The 19,250-nt window shown below is 43.3% G+C and overlaps 1 protein-coding gene across 9 annotated transcripts in view; it reads left to right on the top strand.

Moving 5' to 3' along the window:
- The window catches only part of mctp1a (multiple C2 domains, transmembrane 1a), a 276,577-nt gene that overhangs the window by 122,989 nt on the left and 134,338 nt on the right, over positions 1-19,250 (top strand). For 6 of the 9 annotated variants that reach the window (XR_006838831.1, XM_046350031.1, XM_046350026.1 and 3 more), the window contains exons 3-6: positions 10,945-11,087; positions 13,060-13,139; positions 13,875-13,986; positions 18,402-18,440. Coding sequence is in view for 8 of the 9 variants with exons in the window: in XM_046350031.1 (XP_046205987.1) it covers positions 10,945-11,087; positions 13,060-13,139; positions 13,875-13,986; positions 18,402-18,440 (374 nt within the window). In the remaining variant the exon portion in view is untranslated. The remainder of the gene's footprint in view (positions 1-10,944; positions 11,088-13,059; positions 13,140-13,874; positions 13,987-18,401; positions 18,441-19,250) is intronic. The other 3 variants (XM_046350033.1, XM_046350029.1, XM_046350027.1) reach the window with 1 other exon arrangement.

Here is a 19,250-nt window from a genome sequence, read left to right as displayed (position 1 = left end):
CTCGATGTGGAATTGTAATTATCTGGTTATGACTTCTCATTAAATTATTCACGGTCTTGTCGGCTCGTTGGCTTGTCTTGATTAACAGTGGCGTTCATTAAAAATATTGAATACCGTTCACCAATTTAATATCCAGATAATACCAAATGTGTCATAATGTAATTCTAATAGAAACCACTGTTGAAGTCATTCATTACAAGTTCCCTCTTGAACTTAGAGAAAAATAGAGATCAGCCTCATCCCTAGCCTAATCCCCTCAGGTCTTCTGGGCACGAAGCCCACACCAGGTCTACTGTATGTCACTGAGCCAGAGCAATGGCGTCATCCCTCCTCCTGACAGACTAGCTCAAGACCTGCTCCTTGTCATCCCTGTTCCCTCTCCTGGCACTAGCCTTGGTGGTCATGGAGGGAAGGAGAAATTGTTTGTTGTTTGTGTGTGTGTGTGTGTCCTTTGTCCAGTCTCTTGTGTTCAAGCCTGTGTTAAAAGCAGAACATGACGGAGGTCATAGAATCAGCTCATAAGGCCTTATAAGGCCTCATAAGGCCTTGTACTGAGTTAATAGCACAGGAGTGGTGGGACCATGCCGATCGCAGATAGAACAGTATGGTTTCCCTATGATGCTCAGAGGCCGTTGTTGTAATGTATTTTTTTGCTAAATGGCATGTATATATATTATGATAACAAGAGTGTGGAACCGTGAAAGGAGAAAGGCGGTGTAGAGCAGAAGGCTTGAGTTGAAATGAGCTGTAGCTGAGAGGTAGAGAGCAAGATTTCACTAGAGTTGTAAACACACAGGGTTGCAAAGCCGCCGGTAATTTACCAAATTTAATTAACAGGCCATCTATGATAACTTTGGTCGTTTATACTTGAATAACTTTTAAAGAATCTATTCAAATATATTCCTTTTTTTTGTATGAATTGTTCAGCAGTCTTATGGCTTGGGGGTAGAAGCTGTTAATGAGCCTTTTGGTCCTAGACTTGGCGCTCCGGTACCGCTTGCCATGTGGTAGCAGAGAGAACAGTATATGACTTGGGGCCTTCCTCTGACACCGCCTAGTATAAAGGCGATTAGGCCTACCGTTCATTAACAGCTTCTACCCCCATGGCAGGAAGCTTGGCCCCAGTGATGTACTGGGCCATATACCCTACCCTCTGTAGCGCCTTACGGTCAGATGCTGAGCAGTTGCCATACCAGGCGGTGCGGTGATGCAACCGGTCAGGATGCTCTCGATGGTGCAGCTGTAGAACTTTTTGAGGATCTGGGGACTTATGCCAAATCTTTTCAGTCTCCTGTGGGGGACTCTCCACAACTGCCCTCTTCACAACTGTCTTGGTGTGTTTGGACCATGATAGTTCGTTGGCGATGTGAACACCACGGAACTTGAAACTCTCGACCCGCTCCACTTCAGCCCTGTCAATGTTAATGGAGACCTGTTTGGACCTCCTTTTCCTATATGATGTCACCTAAAACAGTGTAGATGACGGGGAGGAGACAGGTTAAAGAAGGATTTCTAAGTCTACTGAAAAGTCTACTGTATTGTGTATGTGTGCCATTCAGAGGGTGAATGGGCAAGACCAAATATTTAAGCGCCTTTGAACGGGGTATGGTAGTAGGTGCCAGGCGCACCGGTTTGTGTCAAGAACTGCAGCGCTGCTGGGTTTTTCACTATCAACAGTTTCCCGTGTGTATCAAGAATGGTCCACCACCCCAAAGGACAACCAGCCAACTTGACACGACTGTGGGAAGCATTGGAGTCAACATGGACCAGTATCCCTATGAAACGCTTTTGACACCTTGTAGAATCCATGCCCCGATGAATTGAGGCTGTTCTGAGAGCAAAAGGGGTGAGGGGTGCAACTCAATAATAGGAAGGTGTTCCTAATGTTGTGTACACTCAGTGTACGTACATACATACATACATACAGGTAGCCTAGGGAAATGTGTTTTTATTGGTTGGGATTTTCTAATGTTTGTCTTGTGGGTACGATATGAACAGCAGAAAACCATGCTGTCATATGTGTTTCAACGGAAAATAGGTTGATGGTATATCCCAATGATCCAGGTATGACATACACACCTTCTGTCTTCTGGGCTGGCAGACACTACTGTTGAGTCACGATAGTGGTGGCAGTATGGGCCCACTCCCTCCAACTGACCTGACTCTGTTTGGAGGGACCTCAGCCAGTGATGTCAAAAGGGATGTCAAACATGTGTTGTTGACAGCTACCACTGGGTGATGCACATTTTCTCTCAGGTGTAGGACCGTAGGAGGTCCGAGGTGACGACCTCATGCTATGATACTTCACGAGGTCAACTTACTGTAAGTAAAAATCAGATTGATGCAATTTAATGTCTGGCAAGGGAGCTGACCTACCTGGCATGTTTTATTCCCTCTTATTCCCTCTGAAGTTGATGAGAGCGGAGACGAGTGTGTATTGGATTGCCTTTTCAGCTGCCTGTCAAGTTAGTTGAGGGTAGCTGGAATCCAATACAGTTTAATTGGCCACATAAATAAGCCTCAGGTTCAGGAACACATGGAGCTTGGAGCTCTGCTCGTCTCGGAGTCAACTTGATTCACCTCCTCCGTACACTCGTGATTTGTACTTGGTTCGAGAGGTTTGGACGGCGACATCCGTAGACCCTGCGCGCGTCCACGCGTCCCTGCGTGTAGAAGAAATTCTACGTGGGCACTGTGAGTGATGATGACGTACGGAGCAGAGCAGACTGAGGAAGTTGGGCCTCTGCCCGCTCCATAGTGCCTGTTCCCCTGACCACCAGTCCAACTGCGTGTGAGATATAACACACACACACACAGACCACCTATGACCAGCCACTTCCAGCACCATTCCAGGCAGGCACCTTCATTTCATGCTCTTCAGCCTGTTGGATGGACAGCGTTAACATACACATTTGTGGCGTCGTAAAGCTGGCCATGGTGATATTATCCCCCCAGCAGGGGGAAAGGGGAGGAGTGGAGCGTGTCCAGAGAATAGATACATCGTGTGGGGGTCCGATAGCGGATTTCTCAGCTTATTGCCTGATCCATATGAGACCATGAGCATCTGATGTAGGACTCTGAATTTGGGTTGACCTGTTCTGGCTTCACGAATTCTTCGTTTTTTTTTTCTTTTTTCTAGCCATTATGTGATTGCCCTGGTAAGGGAAGAATAGAATAACTCTGGCTTTTAAGTGCATGCCGTCAATTGTTATTTCTTTGTAACGGCACACCAAATAATGAGGGGGGAAATAGTCTGTTTTCAGTACTTACTAAGTCATTACACTGAATGTTCCACTGGTAAATGAAGTGTGTGTGGTTAAAGTTTCCATTTTTACAAGTACCTTCCATATAACCCTCAATGGTTTCAACACCTACTATCTTTCACATGTATTTTCTGTTGACACCCATTACTAACTAGTAACTACTACACCCTTCACAGAGTGTGGTAGCTATTTACTATGCTCTTCCTGTTTCCAGCCATGCCTCAGCCCTGATCCTGCTCTCGTCCTGCAGAGATGTGCATCCCAAATGGGCACTCAATTGCCTACACAGTGCACCTCTTTTGACCAGAGCACTCTGGTCAAAGGTAGTGCACTATGTAGGGGGTAGGGTGCCATTAGGGATGCACATGTGATGGGCATGTGGGGGGGAGTAGTGAAGTGCACATCTCATCCCGGCAGGCCTTACTGCACATCTCGTCACAGAGCAATAACCTGCTGGGCTGGCAGCACAGAATCGTGTCACTGTTATGTCAGCGTTCTCACTCAGCCCCTCTAGCATACAGCACGTTATGATGTAATGAGCTGTATGCCACTAGAATGCAAGTACCAAAAAAAAGCACTTGATGGCTGAGTCGTCCGGCAGACTGCATGTTGGTCACGATGAAGCCTATGAATGGGACTATATTATAAATGAGATCATGTGTGGCAGGTTGATGTTCATTGTCATGAATCTTACCCTGGAGGCAGAATTTTGCAATTTCCACTAGCTGGGCCAGCTGCAAAGTCAAAATGGGCTATATTATAAAAATGTATGATAACAAAATATGTAAAAATGTATGATAACAAAAATAATCTTTTTGGTCTTAATTTAAGGTTAGGGTTAGCAGGGTGGTTAGGGTTGAGATTAGGGTTAGCAGGGTGGTTAGGGTTGAGATTAGGGTTAGCAGGGTGGTTAGGGTTGAGATTAGGGTTAGCAGGGTGGTTAGGGTTGAGATTAGGGTTAGCAGGGTGGTTAGGGTTGAGATTAGGGTTAGCAGGGTGGTTAGGGTTGAGATTAGGGTTAGGTTTTAAATCCAATTTGATGATTCTTCCCAGCTTAGTGACCACTCGGCAGAGCTGCCTCCAGATCAAGCTGAATGACAAAAACACTAACCTGCTAATGTATGTGGAATTTGAGAGGAGTAATATGGAGATTGAAATGATGGACAAGAAGGAGAACTATGATGTTAATGAGTTGTTTGATTGCCTTTGTCGTCGGTGCCCATTGTTTTTGCTCCAAATTGAGGTCTGAGCCCGAAAGGAATCAAGCGTCTCAGAATAGGAGAGCTGATCTAGGATCAGATCCCCTCTGTCATGTAGTCTTATTCATTGTGATCAAAAAAATAGTTTGTCAGACACCTGCGAGAATGTGTGTGTGTAGTGTTTGTGGATTGCATCGTTAGTTGTCTAATTTAACTCTGAGAGGGGATTGGTGATACGGCTGTTTTGTATTGATACTAATGGCAGAGTAAATGCTCCTGATCCCGAATCAGCAATCTTACTCTGAGACTCGTGACACATATTGGGCCTGGGCAGTAAGACCATACACTCCGTATACCGGGGTATTTAGAAAAAGCCATGGGATTGTTTTTCAATACCGTCAAAACTATTTCATTGGACGTTTTTCAATAAATGTGAATATTTGTAGCTCTTTTTTTTACCTGCAGTCATGTGCAATACGTTAAGAGATAAAGCAGACTGCGTTCTTCATTTCACCTGTCACATTATGAAGCTTGCCGTAATTCCCCAGAAGAATTGAGCCAGTCACGTTTGTTTTGTAAATAGCACAACGGGAGAAATCGGGAGCAGGTGAGTCCATAGAGTTCAATATCTATCGGTGAGTCTATGTTGTGTGGCGTAAACGAGAGGATGAGGTTCCGTTTTGCAATTCACTACTAAATGTTTGCCATCAGATACCTTATAATGGCTTTCTGCCAGAAGTCAAAGGGCTCTGGATGAGTTATCTGTACAGTTGCCATTTTCTTCCCTGTGCTTCCTTCTAGTGTTTTTTCCCCCTCCGTTCTATCTCCTCTGCTCCGTGAACACCTGCTGCTCTTCCTTCAGAAAAGCATGCATCACAACTTTGTTCATTTACCCAATTTCTCTCGTTCACTTTCTCTTGTAAATGTCCACACTCACCCGAAAATGACGCTCAGAAGCTACTAGCTATCCTTGTAGAACATTATGAGCGGGATTTGCCTGTCTTTGCAATTAGTTTACGTTCATTTTCACTCGTTAGCATTTAGCTAACAGCTTATATGTGATTTCGCTATTAGTTTGTGCTAATTGTTTTTGCATTCTGGGATTTTCTTGCATTTTCAACGCCACCTTGCGTGCTATGCTGGTAATACCGTTAATCCCGGGGTGAGAGAAGGATGGTATGAAGATGTGAAAATCTTCATACCGCCCAAGCCTAATAAATACGACCCCTAAACACAGTTCAGGGTATGTAGGTGAGTTTGTCCGACACCTGTGAGAATGTGTGTGTGTAGTGTTTGTGGATTGCATCGTTAGTTGTCTAATTTCATCCTGAGATGGGATTGGTGATACGGCTGTTTTGTATTGATATTAATGCCACACTAACACTCTAACACTCCATGTGTGCACGTTCGCTCGTTTTGATTATTTGAGTGGGTGGGTGACTGTGTGATTATGTTAATGCGGTTTGTATGGTAGGTTTAATGACTGTAGTAGCGACGGATGATCATTGCTTTGATGCTAATCTGAAAAGACACGTGGAAACACACACAGTGCCAAGCTCCCAGCCAGCCCTGGCCTCCATTCTTGCCTCTGCTGGGTCAGTAAGGAGAGTGGGTGGTTGGCTGCTGATATCAGATAGACTTACGGGGATGGAGGATGAGAGACTGTGTGACCGATGGGGGATTGGTAAACTCACTCTTCAGTTTCAAAAAATATCCACCCACACCAACAAATTGCTAGCTTTTCAGTGGAGTAGCTAGCTAAGACGTTGTCAAGGGGACGGTCATGTGTCTGAGACAGAGGTCCCAAGTTCCGTTCTCAGTGTGAGCTGGTGAAGGAGGAAGGGGTGCGGTTAAGAAAACACAGTGATGTCTGTCAAATTATGCTGAGTTGGGTTTTGCTCTGCGATCATGTGACACAACGTGACCAACAACCTCAGAAAGGTATGATGGATATTCAGTGGCGACACACACACACACACACACACACACACACACACACACACACACACACACACACACACACACACATGATCCAGCTTTAACCACTACCCAGGTTACTATGGACCACTGAACGTGAGCAGACTGTCAAGCTGATGAACTCCATTATCTCCTCTCCAAACAAAGCTCGGATGTCCATGACTATGACATTTTGAAAGCTACTCTGTGTTTATGTTTATTCAAATTAGATAAAGTGCCTGTCCAAACCCATTGGTTCCGACTGAAGGAGGCCCGTCCACCAACATTATCTGTCTACACAGTCATATTTGCTTTACATTTATCGTTTTCGTGTGCTTTCCACCAGGATTGATTTCATATAGAGAGAACTATAAACCAGTTCACCGATTTTTTTTTTAAGGGATGTCAGGAATAGAGTTGTGCTGCTGTTGATATAAGAGTGGGCTCAGGTTATAGTCCCAATAAATCAGTGTTTTTGCATATAGGCACGGGTAATGTTTATGCATGTTTATGCATGCGTATATTGGGTTACCTGTGTGTGATAGAGTGAAGCTTCTGTCCACTCTACTTGGCCAGTTTTGGTGATGAGTTCAAATTAGCAGGATCTAGCAGACACAGGGCCAACTAGGTAAACACCCCCATCTAGTGGTCAATATGAAGCATTGGAGCTCCTCTGCTGTGTGTGTGTGTGTGTGTGTGTGTGTGTGTGTGTGTGTGTGTGTGTGTGTGTGTGTGTGTGTGTGTGTGTGTGTGTGTGTGTGTGTGTGTGTGTGTGTGTGTGTGTGTGTGTGTGTGTGTGTGTGTGTAAAGTGTGTGTGTAAAGTGTGTGTGTAAAGAGTGTGTGTAAAGTATGTGCTGGGGTCAGGGCTTGGGTCAATTTCGAATTGAAGGCAATCAATTCAGGAAGTGAATTTATTAAAAATTGAAAAACGTTGAAAGTAAACAGCTTCTGTTCCTCGGTCTGCTAAATGACTTAAATGTAAATGTTTATTGAGAAGTCGTTGAAAATGGAAGCCGTTCTTTCACATTTTCAATTGTTATCTAAGTTTACTCCCTGAGTCGACTTCTTTCAATTTGAAATGACCCCTGGCCTGGTGTGTATACTTGTGTATGCTGTCATGTGGGTGCACCCTTCACAAAACAGCTTCAAATTAGCCCCAGTTCAAGAGAGGATAGTTTTAATGAGAGTGAGCTGTTAATTAAAGAGAGCCTTTTTAGTCCTGAGGCCTACGACCCCACAGCATGTTCCAGAAGCAGCCTATTAGTCTGTATCCTTAGTCACATTAAAATACAATTATGCTTTACCTTTATTTTGTACAGTTAGGTCAATTAAGAACAAATTCTTATTAACAATGACGACCTGTCAAACAAATCAATAAACTACATTGATAAACAATAATTACACTATACATATCTTGATAAAAAATTAATTATACAATACATGAAAAGCAGAACACAGTCATATTAAACAAACACATTATTCCGTAAAAAGACCCTCTTAACATCCCCCTGAATTGCTTTAGAGGCACCAAATACACCATCTTTAACGACTTGAGGAGATTACTCCACCAGGCGGGGGAAAAAGTAGATGCAGAATTACGTAACTCAATGGAGATTGAAAGGGTCTCCAGGGTTAGCCATCCCTGAGTCCGGGTCTGGTAACGTATACGCTTGAAGGTGAACAATGTGGTAAGGTATGGCAGAAGTGTATCGATCTATGAGACTTCAAGAAAGGCCAGTTTACTTTCTGATACAAAATGCAATGATGCGTGCTAAACCTATCGCCCGTAGTAAAGTGCAATTTGCTATGTTAAACTGTGTCCAACGGCTTCAATACCGTAGCAGCTGCATTCATATAGGCGATAGCTCCATAGTCAATAACCAGAATGAATATTGGCTGAATGATTTGTTTTCTGATATTTAACAAAATACAGGACCTGTTACTATAGAAGGCTATTTTAATTCTTAATATCTTAACTAACTCATCAACGTGCTTTTTTGTAAGATAGCTTTTCGTCCAGATGCCCAGATATTTATAATCGAGGACATGATCAGTGAGGGCACCATCCAAAGTATGTATGAATAAATCATCAGATATATTTTTACGTGATTTGGAAAATAAATATACTTGGTTTTACCTGCATTTAGTGCCAATTTTAGTTAATATAAATAGTGAAAAGAACCAGAGCAAGAGTTGATCCCTGTGGGACACCTCATGAAATGTCTGGAAAACGTGATTTAACACTGTCCTTTAAATAATTTCCAAACTAACTACAGGCAGCCTGGTCCAGGCCAATTGATGAAAGCCTCTGAATAAGTAATGAAAAGTAATGGGTGATCCACATTGTCGAAGGCTTTAGACAGGTCAATAAAAAGGACTGCATAGTGTTTCTTCTTATCCAAGCTATTAAGAACATGGTTTCAAACCAAATAACCTGGTCTGAAACCTGACTGGTGTACATTTAAAAATCATTTCGTAGGTGAGTATTTAGTAAGGATTCTAGAATTTTTGCTAGTCCACGTGAGTTATGAAATGGGGCAATAATTATTTAGGTCACGGGTCACCACCTTTGTGAAGGGGGAGTATATGGGCCACCTTCCAGACCCTGGGGATGATACCAAAAATAATTGTAAGATTAAAAATATGTGTTAAAGATTCTGAAATCAGAGGTGCAAATCTGCCCAGTGGGTCATCAAACTTGCGCAAGGCAAGATTGATTACAAGTGTAAAGTTGTTGAAAAGAACATGAAGATTCACTAGTTGACAGAACTTCCAAGTGAGCCAAGAGGCGCAGGCAGTCGACTTGCGGACCAGCTTAAATTAAACCATCATTTATTTATTTTTAAAGCAAAGCCTGCGGAGAGGAATTTCGACACGTCAGTGGATGAACTGTTTTCCAAACTTTAGACGGCTCACCAGCAGAGTCTGAGATAGGACTTCGAAAGTTTCTAGATGTAGCTTTCTTGATTGACAAAGTGTATCTATTTCTCAATTGCCTTTAAAAAAAATGCCAATTAGCTACAGTCAACTTTTGTAGCCTTGGCCCAGGCCTTGTTTTCTCATCATAACAATCTGACAGTTCTTTAGAGAATTGGTATCTCTAATTCATGCAATAGGACAGTGATCACTCAGATGATTAGCACCACTGAATCCATTTGGCATGAATCCATTTTGCAATCAGTTGAGTCAGGTTAAAGTCCAGAGGCTGGGGTAACCCATACTGTATCTAAGTAAAAACTTCCTAACACAACTAAATCAGATGAAAGAAAAGGTTTTAAATACTCAGAAATAGTACAAAAATAAAAATGATAGGATAGTTATGTTTAGAGAACATGATGCCACAAGAGTTTATTTCCCAAATATAGCTACCCCTCTCTCTCTCTTTTTCTGACTGTCACACCTGAAGATGTTGTAATCAGCAATATCAATGTCCTTATCTGGGATTGAGCCATTTAGTTAAGTCTGTGAGAACCCGCATATCCAGGCTTGTGTCATGCATACAGATATCAAGAAGGTCCATCTTTGAAATCAAACTTCGTAAGTTGATATGAAACAGCCCGAGCCTTTCACGCGATTAGAAAACAGCAGGGTATCCATATTTGTGGCATTTGAAATAATAGCACCGGACGAGCTTACCACAGTGGGTCTCCCAATTGGGTTAACAGTAACAGAGCTAACAGTGAAATTCATCTTTATGGTCACAAGGTTATCACTGACAATATCCCTGGGAATACGGTTGTCTGTGGCAGTACAATGCTAACACTGTGAAATAGCGGGAATGGGATGAGGTACCTGAGCAGTGGTTGGGCTGTTTTGGAGTGAATGTCTCCACACGGCCTTGAAATGCGAGGACAGGGTCCAGGCACCAAGATGATTTGGATGGATGGTCCCCGTCATCCCTGTAGAGCATCTTTTGTTTCCAAAAATGCGTCCAAGTTATCTACAAAAGCATTTTTAGCCTACTGCAGTTCTGTTGGCATTACTTTTGTAGATAACAGGGCCTGGAGTGTGAGTCACATGACATGAGTCTTGAGGCCAGACAGTGTTTGTCTGTGTGACCTGACCTGCCTTGCCCTGGTTAGCACCCTCATGCTCACAAACATTAACACAACTCACTATAACAACCGAGAGGAGAGGACAGGCCTTAGACCGGGGGGAGGTAGGGAGGAAAAGAAAGAGAGAGGGGGAGAGAGAGAGAGAGCGAGGGAGGGAGGGAGGGAGAGAGATACATCTGTTTACCCCTACAGCGCGGTAAAAGAGATTCAACTCTGAATAGGACAACATGCATGACATTACGTTACAGATGTATTACTCGATTCAGTAAGCAATACACGAGGAGGCATATCGAAAACAATATTTCGTCATTATGCACCATCTTGGGCACCTTGCTTTTTCCCAAAACAAAGCACCCTTATCTCATCAGTTTCACCCAAATCTCTTTTGCGCAGAAGAAATCTCCCTCCTGTCTCTATGGACAGGTAATACTAACCCACATCTTCCCTCCGTGTTGTTGTCTTGTGTCCAGGGACAAGTGATCCGTATGTGAAGTTTAAGATCGGTGGGAAGGAGGTGTTCAGGAGCAGGACCATCAATAAGAACCTGAACCCAGTGTGGGACGAGAAAGTCAGCCTGCTTGTGGACAGCCTCCGAGAACCTCTCTATGTCAAGGTAGGAGGACGCAGAGCTACTGCACTGTTTTGGGATATTAACACATGTATTTTCAAGCATTAGTACTATCTTTATATACTTTGTCTAACCATTGCCTCCATCTGAAACATGTCATTGTGACGTTTGGGAAAGTGTGATGTGGTTATTCGAGTACAGCGCTAATTTAATGTGAAAAGGAAAGGAATATAAATTAAATGAATGCATATGCAGTTGAAGTCAGAAGTTTACAGTCCACCTTTGCCAAATACATTTAAACTCAGTTTTTCACGATTCCTGACATCACAACTTTACTTTAAGAATGTGAAATGTCAGAACAACAGCTTTTATTTCCTTCCTCACATTCCCAGTGGGTCAGAAGTTTACATACACTCAATTAGAATTTGGTAGCATTGCCTTAAAATTGTTTAACTTGGGTCACACGTTTTGGATAGCCTTCCACAAGCTTCCCACAATAAGTTGGGTGAATTTTGGCCCATTCCTCCTGACAGAGCTGGTGTAACTGAGTCATGTTTGTAGGCCTCTTTACTCCTTACACGCGTTTTCAGTTCTGCCCACAAATGTTCTACAGGATTGAGGTCATGGCTTTGTGATGGCCACTCCAATACCTTAACTCTGTTGTCCTTAAGCCATTTTTCCTCAACTTTGTAAGTATGCTTGGGGTCATTGTCCATTTGGAGGACCCATTTGCGACCAAGCTTTAACTTCCTGATTGATGTCTTGAGATGTTGTTTCAATATATCCACAACATTTTCCCTCTTCATGATGCCATCTATGTTGTGAAGTGCACCAGTCCGTCCTGCAGCAAAGCACCCCCACAACATGATGCTGCCACCCCCGTGCTTCACGGTTGGGATGGTGTTCTTCCTTCAAACATAACGATGGTCATTATGGCCAAAAAGCTCTATTTTTGTTTCATCAGACCAGAGGACATTTCTCAAAAAAGTACGATCTTTGTCCCCATCTGTAGTTGCAAACCGTAGTCTGGCTTTTTTACGGCAGTTTTGGATCAGTGGTTTATTCCTTGCTGATTCGGCCTTTCAGGTTATTTCGATATAGGACTCGTTTTACTGTGCATATAGATACTTTTGTACCTGTTTCCTCCAGCATTTTCACAGGGTCTGTTGATCTGGGATTGATTTGCACTTTTCGCATCAAAGTACGTTAATCTCTAGGAGACAGAACGCATCTCCTTCCTGAGCAGTATTTCAGCTGTGTGGTCCCATGGTGTTTAAACTTGCGTACTATTATTTGTACAGATGAACGTGGTACCTACAGGTGTTTGGAAATTGCTCCCAAGGATGAATCAGACTTGTCAAGGTCTACAATTTGTTTTCTGAGGTCTTAGCGTATTTCTTTTGATTTTCCCATGATATAAAGCAAGGAGGCACTGAGTTTTAAGGTAGGCCTTGAAATACATCCACAGGTACACCTCCAATTGACTCAAATGATGTCAATCAGCCTATTAGAAGCCTCTAAAGCAATGACATCATTTTCTGGAATTGTCCAAGCTGTTTAAAGGCACAGTCAACTTAGTGTATGTAAACTTCTGACCCACTGGAATTGTAATACAGTGAATTATAAGTCAAATAATCTGTCTGTAAACAATTGTTGGAAAAATTACTTAATAGATGTCCTAACCAACTTGCCAAAACTATAGTTTGTTAACAAGAAATTTGTGGAGTTGTTAAAAAACTAGTTTTAATGACTCCAACATAAGTGTATGTAAACTTCTGACTTCAACTGTACTACAGTGCAGTACACCTGAGCAGAGTACAGTACTAGGGTTGCAAAAATCTATCAACTTCCCAGAAAACCTGTTCCCGGGAATCAGGAGGGAATAAGCTCGAAATCCCAAGTCATCTAGATAGTATTTCTGGAAGAGCTGGGCATTTTGGGAAAGGTACCAGATTTTTTGCAACCCTATACAATACAGTATGCGGTCTCTATGGTAACAGTGTGTTGTGTCCTGCAGGTGTTTGACTATGACTTTGGCCTTCAGGATGACTTCATGGGTTCGGCATACCTCTACCTGGAGTCCCTGGAACACCAGAGGTCTGGACAGACAGGGGAAACACTCAACTTTACACCTCTCCTTCAACTCTCGCTCTTTCTTTCTCTGTTGCACTTTCTCTCTTTTTTTTGATTGTACTCTCTCACGCTCTCTCTCTCTCTTTCGTGCTCACTCTCATGCTCCCTCTCTTTCCTTCACCCATCTTTCTCTTATTTCTCCTCCTTGTCTTCTTGTCCTTCCCTTCATCCCTCCATGTCATCCCTCTCTTTCTCCATCCATTCTCTTCCTTCCTTTTCTTCTCCCTCTCCGTCTCCTTTTTCTCCTGTCTCACACAGAAGCATATTCTCTCTCTCTCTCTCTCTCTCTCTCTCTCTCTCTCTCTCTCTCTCTCTCTCTCTCTCTCTCTCTCTCTGTCTCTGTCTCTGTCTCTGTCTCTGTCTCTGTCTCTGTCTCTCTGTCTCTCTCTCTTGTTCTCCCACACATTCTGTCTCCATGTCTCTCAGCCATGTCATCGGTTTTCTTTGTCACTCACAATTGTTGTCCTTGTTTGCTTATCTCTCTCTCTTAGGCCCACAAATCACCTATTTGTGTCCCCATTTCCCTTGAAACTTGGTTCAATGGAACTTATTCAATGCACCACTGCCCTCTAGTGTACTTCCATGGAAATGCAAATGACTTGTATTTACATGACACACACAGGTTTGCTAGGGAGTGTGTGTACATGTGTGCGTGTGCATGTGCGCGCGGGTCACTGTGTCCTCCCTCTGCCACTTCAGGAACCTGGACGTGACCCTTGACCTTGAGGACCCCCAGTACCCCGACCATGACCTGGGAACTCTAGACCTGGCAGTCACACTGTCGCCCAAAGAGGGAGACTTCAGGGAAGCTGTAAGTCCGCTATGTTGTTATGTCTCTCTCTCTCTCTCTCTCTCTCTCTGTTGCTCTCTCTCTCTCTCTCTCTCTCTGTTGCTATCTCTCTCTCTCTCTCTCTCTCTCTCTCTCTCTCTGTTGCTCTCTCTCTCTCTCTCTCTGTTGCTCTCTCTCTCTCTCTCTCTCTCTCTCTGTTGCTCTCTCGCTCTCTCTCTCTCTCTCTCTCTCTCTGTTGCTCTCTCTCTCTCTTTGTCACGTCATCAAACTAACCATGTATATATCATATTTGAATGTGCCAGGATTTGGATGAAAAGGGAAAATGTCTGTTTCCACATCAGTATCTTAGACTGTCCTTAGGGCACAATAAAGCCTGATTGGACATACAGCTCATTCCGGACCAGGCCTTAATCCCTGGGACTCCAAAGAGGATAAGACGGCGCAAGAGAGGCAAACTAGTGGTCTCCCTGACGAGACTACAATGGCGAGTAAATAAACCGTCTTTACCCGCCACTCTACTGGCGAACGTACAATCACAAGAGAACAATCTGGATGAGTTCCGTTTGAGACTATCATATCAACGGATCCTGAAGAACTGTGATATTGTGTATTTCTTGGAGTTGCAGCTGAACAAGGACGTGGGTAATAAACAGTACCAGTCAACAGTTTGAACCCTCATTCAAGGGTTTCTCTTTATTTTTTAGAATAATAGTGAAGACATCAAAACTATGACATATATAGTTGAGATTCTTCAAAGTAGCCACCCTTTGCCTTGACGACAGCTTTGCACACTCTTGGCATTCTCTCAACCAGCTTCATGAGGAATGCTTTACCAACATTCTTGAAGGAGTTCCCACATATGCTGAGCACTTGTTCACTGCTTTTTCTTCACTCTGCGGTCCAACTCATCCCAAACCATCTCAATTGGGTTGAGGTCGGGTGATTGTGGAGGCCAGGTCATCTGATGCAGCACTCCATCACTCTTCTTCTTGGTCAAATAGCCCTTATACAGACTGGAGGAGTGTAGGATCATTGTCCTGTTGATTCTGGGTCTCTGTGGTGGTCCTCATGAGAGCCAGTTTCATCATAGTGCTTGATGGTTTTTGCGACTGCACTTGAAGAAACTTTCTTGAAATGTTCCGCATTGACTGACCTTCATGTCTTAAAGTAATGATGGAGTGTTGTTTCTTTTTGCTTATTTAAACTGTTCTTGCCATTATATGGACTTGGTCTTTCACCAAATAGGGATATCTTCTGTATACCACCCCTACCTTGTCACAACACAACTGATTGGCTTAAACATATTAAGAAAGAAAGAAATTCCACAAATGACCTTTTAACGAGGCACACCTGTTACTTGAAATACATTCCAGGTGACTACCTCATGAAGCTGGTTGAGAGAATGCCAAGAGTGTGCAAAGCTGTCATTAAGGCAAAGGGTGGCTACTTTGAAGAATCTCAAATATAAAATATAATTTCATTTGTTTAACACTTTCTACATGATTCCATATGTGTTATTTCATAGGTATGATATCTTCACTGTTATTCTACAATTAAAACAAGAATAAAAATAAAGAAAAACCCTTGAATGAGTAGGTGTGTCTAAACTTTTGTCTGGTACTGTACATCTAGTTGTTTTTTCTGTGCATCGTCAAGACCAAAACGGCAGGTAAGGTTAAGGGGGCGGTGTGTGGTGTCTCTTTGTTAGCCACAGCTGGTGCTCGAATGTAAAGGAAGTCTCTAGGTTTTTCTCGCCTGAGTTAGAATACATTTACATTACATTTAAGTCATTTAGCAGACGCTCTTATCCAGAGCGACTTACAAATTGGTGCATTCACCTTATGACATCCAGTGGAACAGTCACTTTACAATAGTGCATCTAAATCTTAAGGGGGGGGGGGGGAGAGGGATTACTTATCCTATCCTAGGTATTCCTTAAAGAGGTGGGGTTTCAGGTGTCTCCGGAAGGTGGTGATTGACTCCGCTGTCCTGGCGGATGAGCTGCAGACCATACTATTTACCGAGAGAGTTTTCATCAAATGTCTATTTATCTCCAAAAACAACGATATTGGCACAAGACCACTCTCGGCGACCTGTATAGGGCCATAAGCAAACAAGACCATGCACATCCAGAGGCGGCGCTCCTATTTGCCTGTGATTTTAATGCGGAGAAACTGAAATCTGTCTCGCCTCATTGTTACCAGCATGTTACCTGTGCAACTCGAGGCGGAAAAAAACACTACATCACCTTTACTCCACGCACAGAAACACAATGCAAAGCTCTCCATCCGTTTGGCAAATCTGACCATAACTCTATCCTCCTGATTCCTGCTGACCAGTAAAAACTCAAACAGGAAGTACCAGTGACGTGTTCAATACGAAGTGGTCCAATGAAGCGGATGCTAAGCTACACGACTGTTTCGCTAGCAAAGACTGGAATATGTTCCCGGATTGGTCCGGTAACATTGAGGAGTACACCACATCAGTCTCCGGCTTCATTAATAAGTGATCCGATGACATCGCCCCCACAGTGACCGTACGTACATATCCCATAGTGCCCTTCAAGCTTATCACGAAAGCTCAGGACCCTGGGACTGAACACCTCCTTCTTGCAACTGGATCTTGAACTTCCCGGGATGCCGCCCCAGGTGGTGAAGGTAGGCAACAACATATCCGCCACACTGGACCATTAACATCGGGGGCCCCACAGGGGTGCGTGCTTAGTCTCTTCCTTGTACTCTCTGTTCACCCACGACAGCGTGGCCGTTCACGACTCAAACACCATCATTCATTTTTCACACGACAGTGGTTGGCCTAATCACTGACGACGATGAGACAGTATATAGGGAGGAGGTCAGTGACCTGGCAGTGTGGTGCTAGGATAACAACCTCTCCCTTAGCATCAGCAAGACAAAGGATCAGATCGTGGACTGTCCAAATGTCCACATTGATCGGGATGTAGTGGAGTGGGTCGACAGCTTCAAGTTCCTCGGTCCAGTGTGAAGGAAGTTAGAGGTAGTTTCTCAAGCCAATGCTAACTAGGGTTAGCGCAATGGCTGGAAGTCTATGGGTAACTGCTAGCGTGCTAGAACATACCATAGACCTTTAGCCATTGCGCTAACGCTAGTTAGCATTGGCTTGAGAAGCTACCTCTGTCTTCCTTCATACTGGACACAGACATAAAAATGGTAAAATCCTGAAGTATCCCTTTCATTCTCACTTCAATTTGGCTCAGAGGAAATGTCTCCCCAGCCAATGGCACGGTTCCGTAATACATCAGCAAGCCAATGATAGATAGTCTATGAGCTGCTGAACTGTATACAATCCATCTTTCAATTGGTTGGAAATTAATTTGCAGTATAGTAGACCTACTGGAGAAAAAAGATTTGAGCACGCACAACAAACAATTTGCTTTTAAAAAAAACTGCTTTAAAAAAAAACTGTTCCATTTTCTAAGAGTGTTGGGTAATATTGCTCCTAATGATGTGCATCCTTCCCTCTGTGGACGTGCTCAATGTTTCAGAGTAGTATTTATTTATGTTCAATTATTTGTTTGGTTAATTGGACCCCTGCATGTTTGATATAGAACAAGAGGAGATTCTTGGGGGAAATGTTTTATTCCGTTTGATCTGATGTCTTAATTGTGCTCCTTATTTGGTTCGATAATTCACAGAATCCGCATTTGACACAACATATAAAGTGTGTTTGGATTAAGCATCCTTTTGGATCCCTCAAACTGTGAAAAGGAGCACAAGGTCACAGCGACACTACACAGTATGGATGTTGTCCTCTATCGCCACCTACTGGGCAAAATGAAATCTTGAATTCAAGGGCATGAGAAACAAGAATCAAAACTAGACGGACGATTCACATTCATATGTTCACATTTCATAAAATACTGTACTACGTGGTAATCAGAAACAGGAAAATAACCTCAACATAATGACTACTAATGTCTAATGAAGGAATGCCCAGATACACACACACACATCCTGGAGTGTGTTAGCCGGTCCCAAATGACTTCATAACCATTCATTTGGCCCTAACAACCCTTCAATATTTTCGGATCTGTAAGGTGGAAGCAATATGGTTGAAGGACCTCCCCTACACGGGTTACACCTACACATACCCTTAAGGTATTGAAGGTATTGAAGGGTTAGGGCCAAGGGTCGGGTTAGAGAGTCATGTTGGACTGTATTTGCGTGTTGTCTGCCAGTGTGTGTGCTAGCACACATATATACCTGTCCCCTGTGTGTGTGCAGCACAGTATATATGGGCCGTTGTGGGTGGCAGCGCTTCTTACTGAATGTATTGCTTATTTTGGCTGCCTGTGACCGTCCTCCTCACCCTGCCTCCTCCTGGGCTGACCTCTGCCCTCTGATCCCCTGCAGCTCTAAGCTCTCCAGCGTCCGATAACTGCTTTGTCTCATTTACAGACCATGCTTTTGAGAAGGAGCTGGAAACGATCCAATAAGGTAATACATGGCATGTTACCTCTAATACCAACTACCTACCTACTCTACCCACCCAAACCTCTCTGCTGCCCTGGGTTCAGGTGGAGACCCAGCCCCTCTCCCTGTCACCTTTATCAGTTCCCACTCCATCATGTTTTATTTCCCTCAAGCGGCATTATACAGACAGGTGGAACTGGGAGCAGTGAGGAGTAGTGGGTATACTGGATGTACAGTACATGCTTGTTGTTAGTTGGCAGGTAGCCTAGCAGTTAGGGGTGGCAGGTAGCCTAGTGGTTAGAGCGTTGGACTTGTAGCTAAGAGATTGCAAGATTGAATCCCCGAGCTGACAAGGTAAAACAAAATCTGTCGTTCTGCTCTTGAACAAGTTAACCCATTGTTCCTAGGCTGTCATTGAAAATAAATATTTGTTCTTGACTGACTTGCCTAGTTAAATAACGGTAAAATAAATAAAAAGTCCAGATGGGGTCTTCTGTACTTTGACTGAATTTTTTGTCTCTTTATATTGACCAGAAGCTATAGAATCGTGTGAAAATGTAGTCATTGTAACATAGTAACCAGTCTTTAAGGTTACAGCCAAGAATCAATACTGAAACTTTAGTTGAATGCTTAGACCGTGATTTCATATTCTTTGTGCCTGAAATATAAAAATAGATACTATATATTATATAGTAACTAATCAGGGTTGTAAGTTATAATTGTTAAGTTATGGAGTGTGGCACTTGAAAGCAGTTTGCCAAGACCCTATTGGAGCAAGTCCAGTGTTTTGCTAGTCTGGCTGATACAACCAGCAAGTAAGCACTATGACTCACT

This window comes from Oncorhynchus gorbuscha, linkage group LG05 (assembly GCF_021184085.1).
Source record: "Oncorhynchus gorbuscha isolate QuinsamMale2020 ecotype Even-year linkage group LG05, OgorEven_v1.0, whole genome shotgun sequence".
Taxonomy (NCBI): domain Eukaryota; kingdom Metazoa; phylum Chordata; class Actinopteri; order Salmoniformes; family Salmonidae; genus Oncorhynchus; species Oncorhynchus gorbuscha.
The sequence above is the reverse complement of the archived record's forward strand: the minus strand, read 5'-3'. Positions and strand labels throughout refer to the sequence as shown.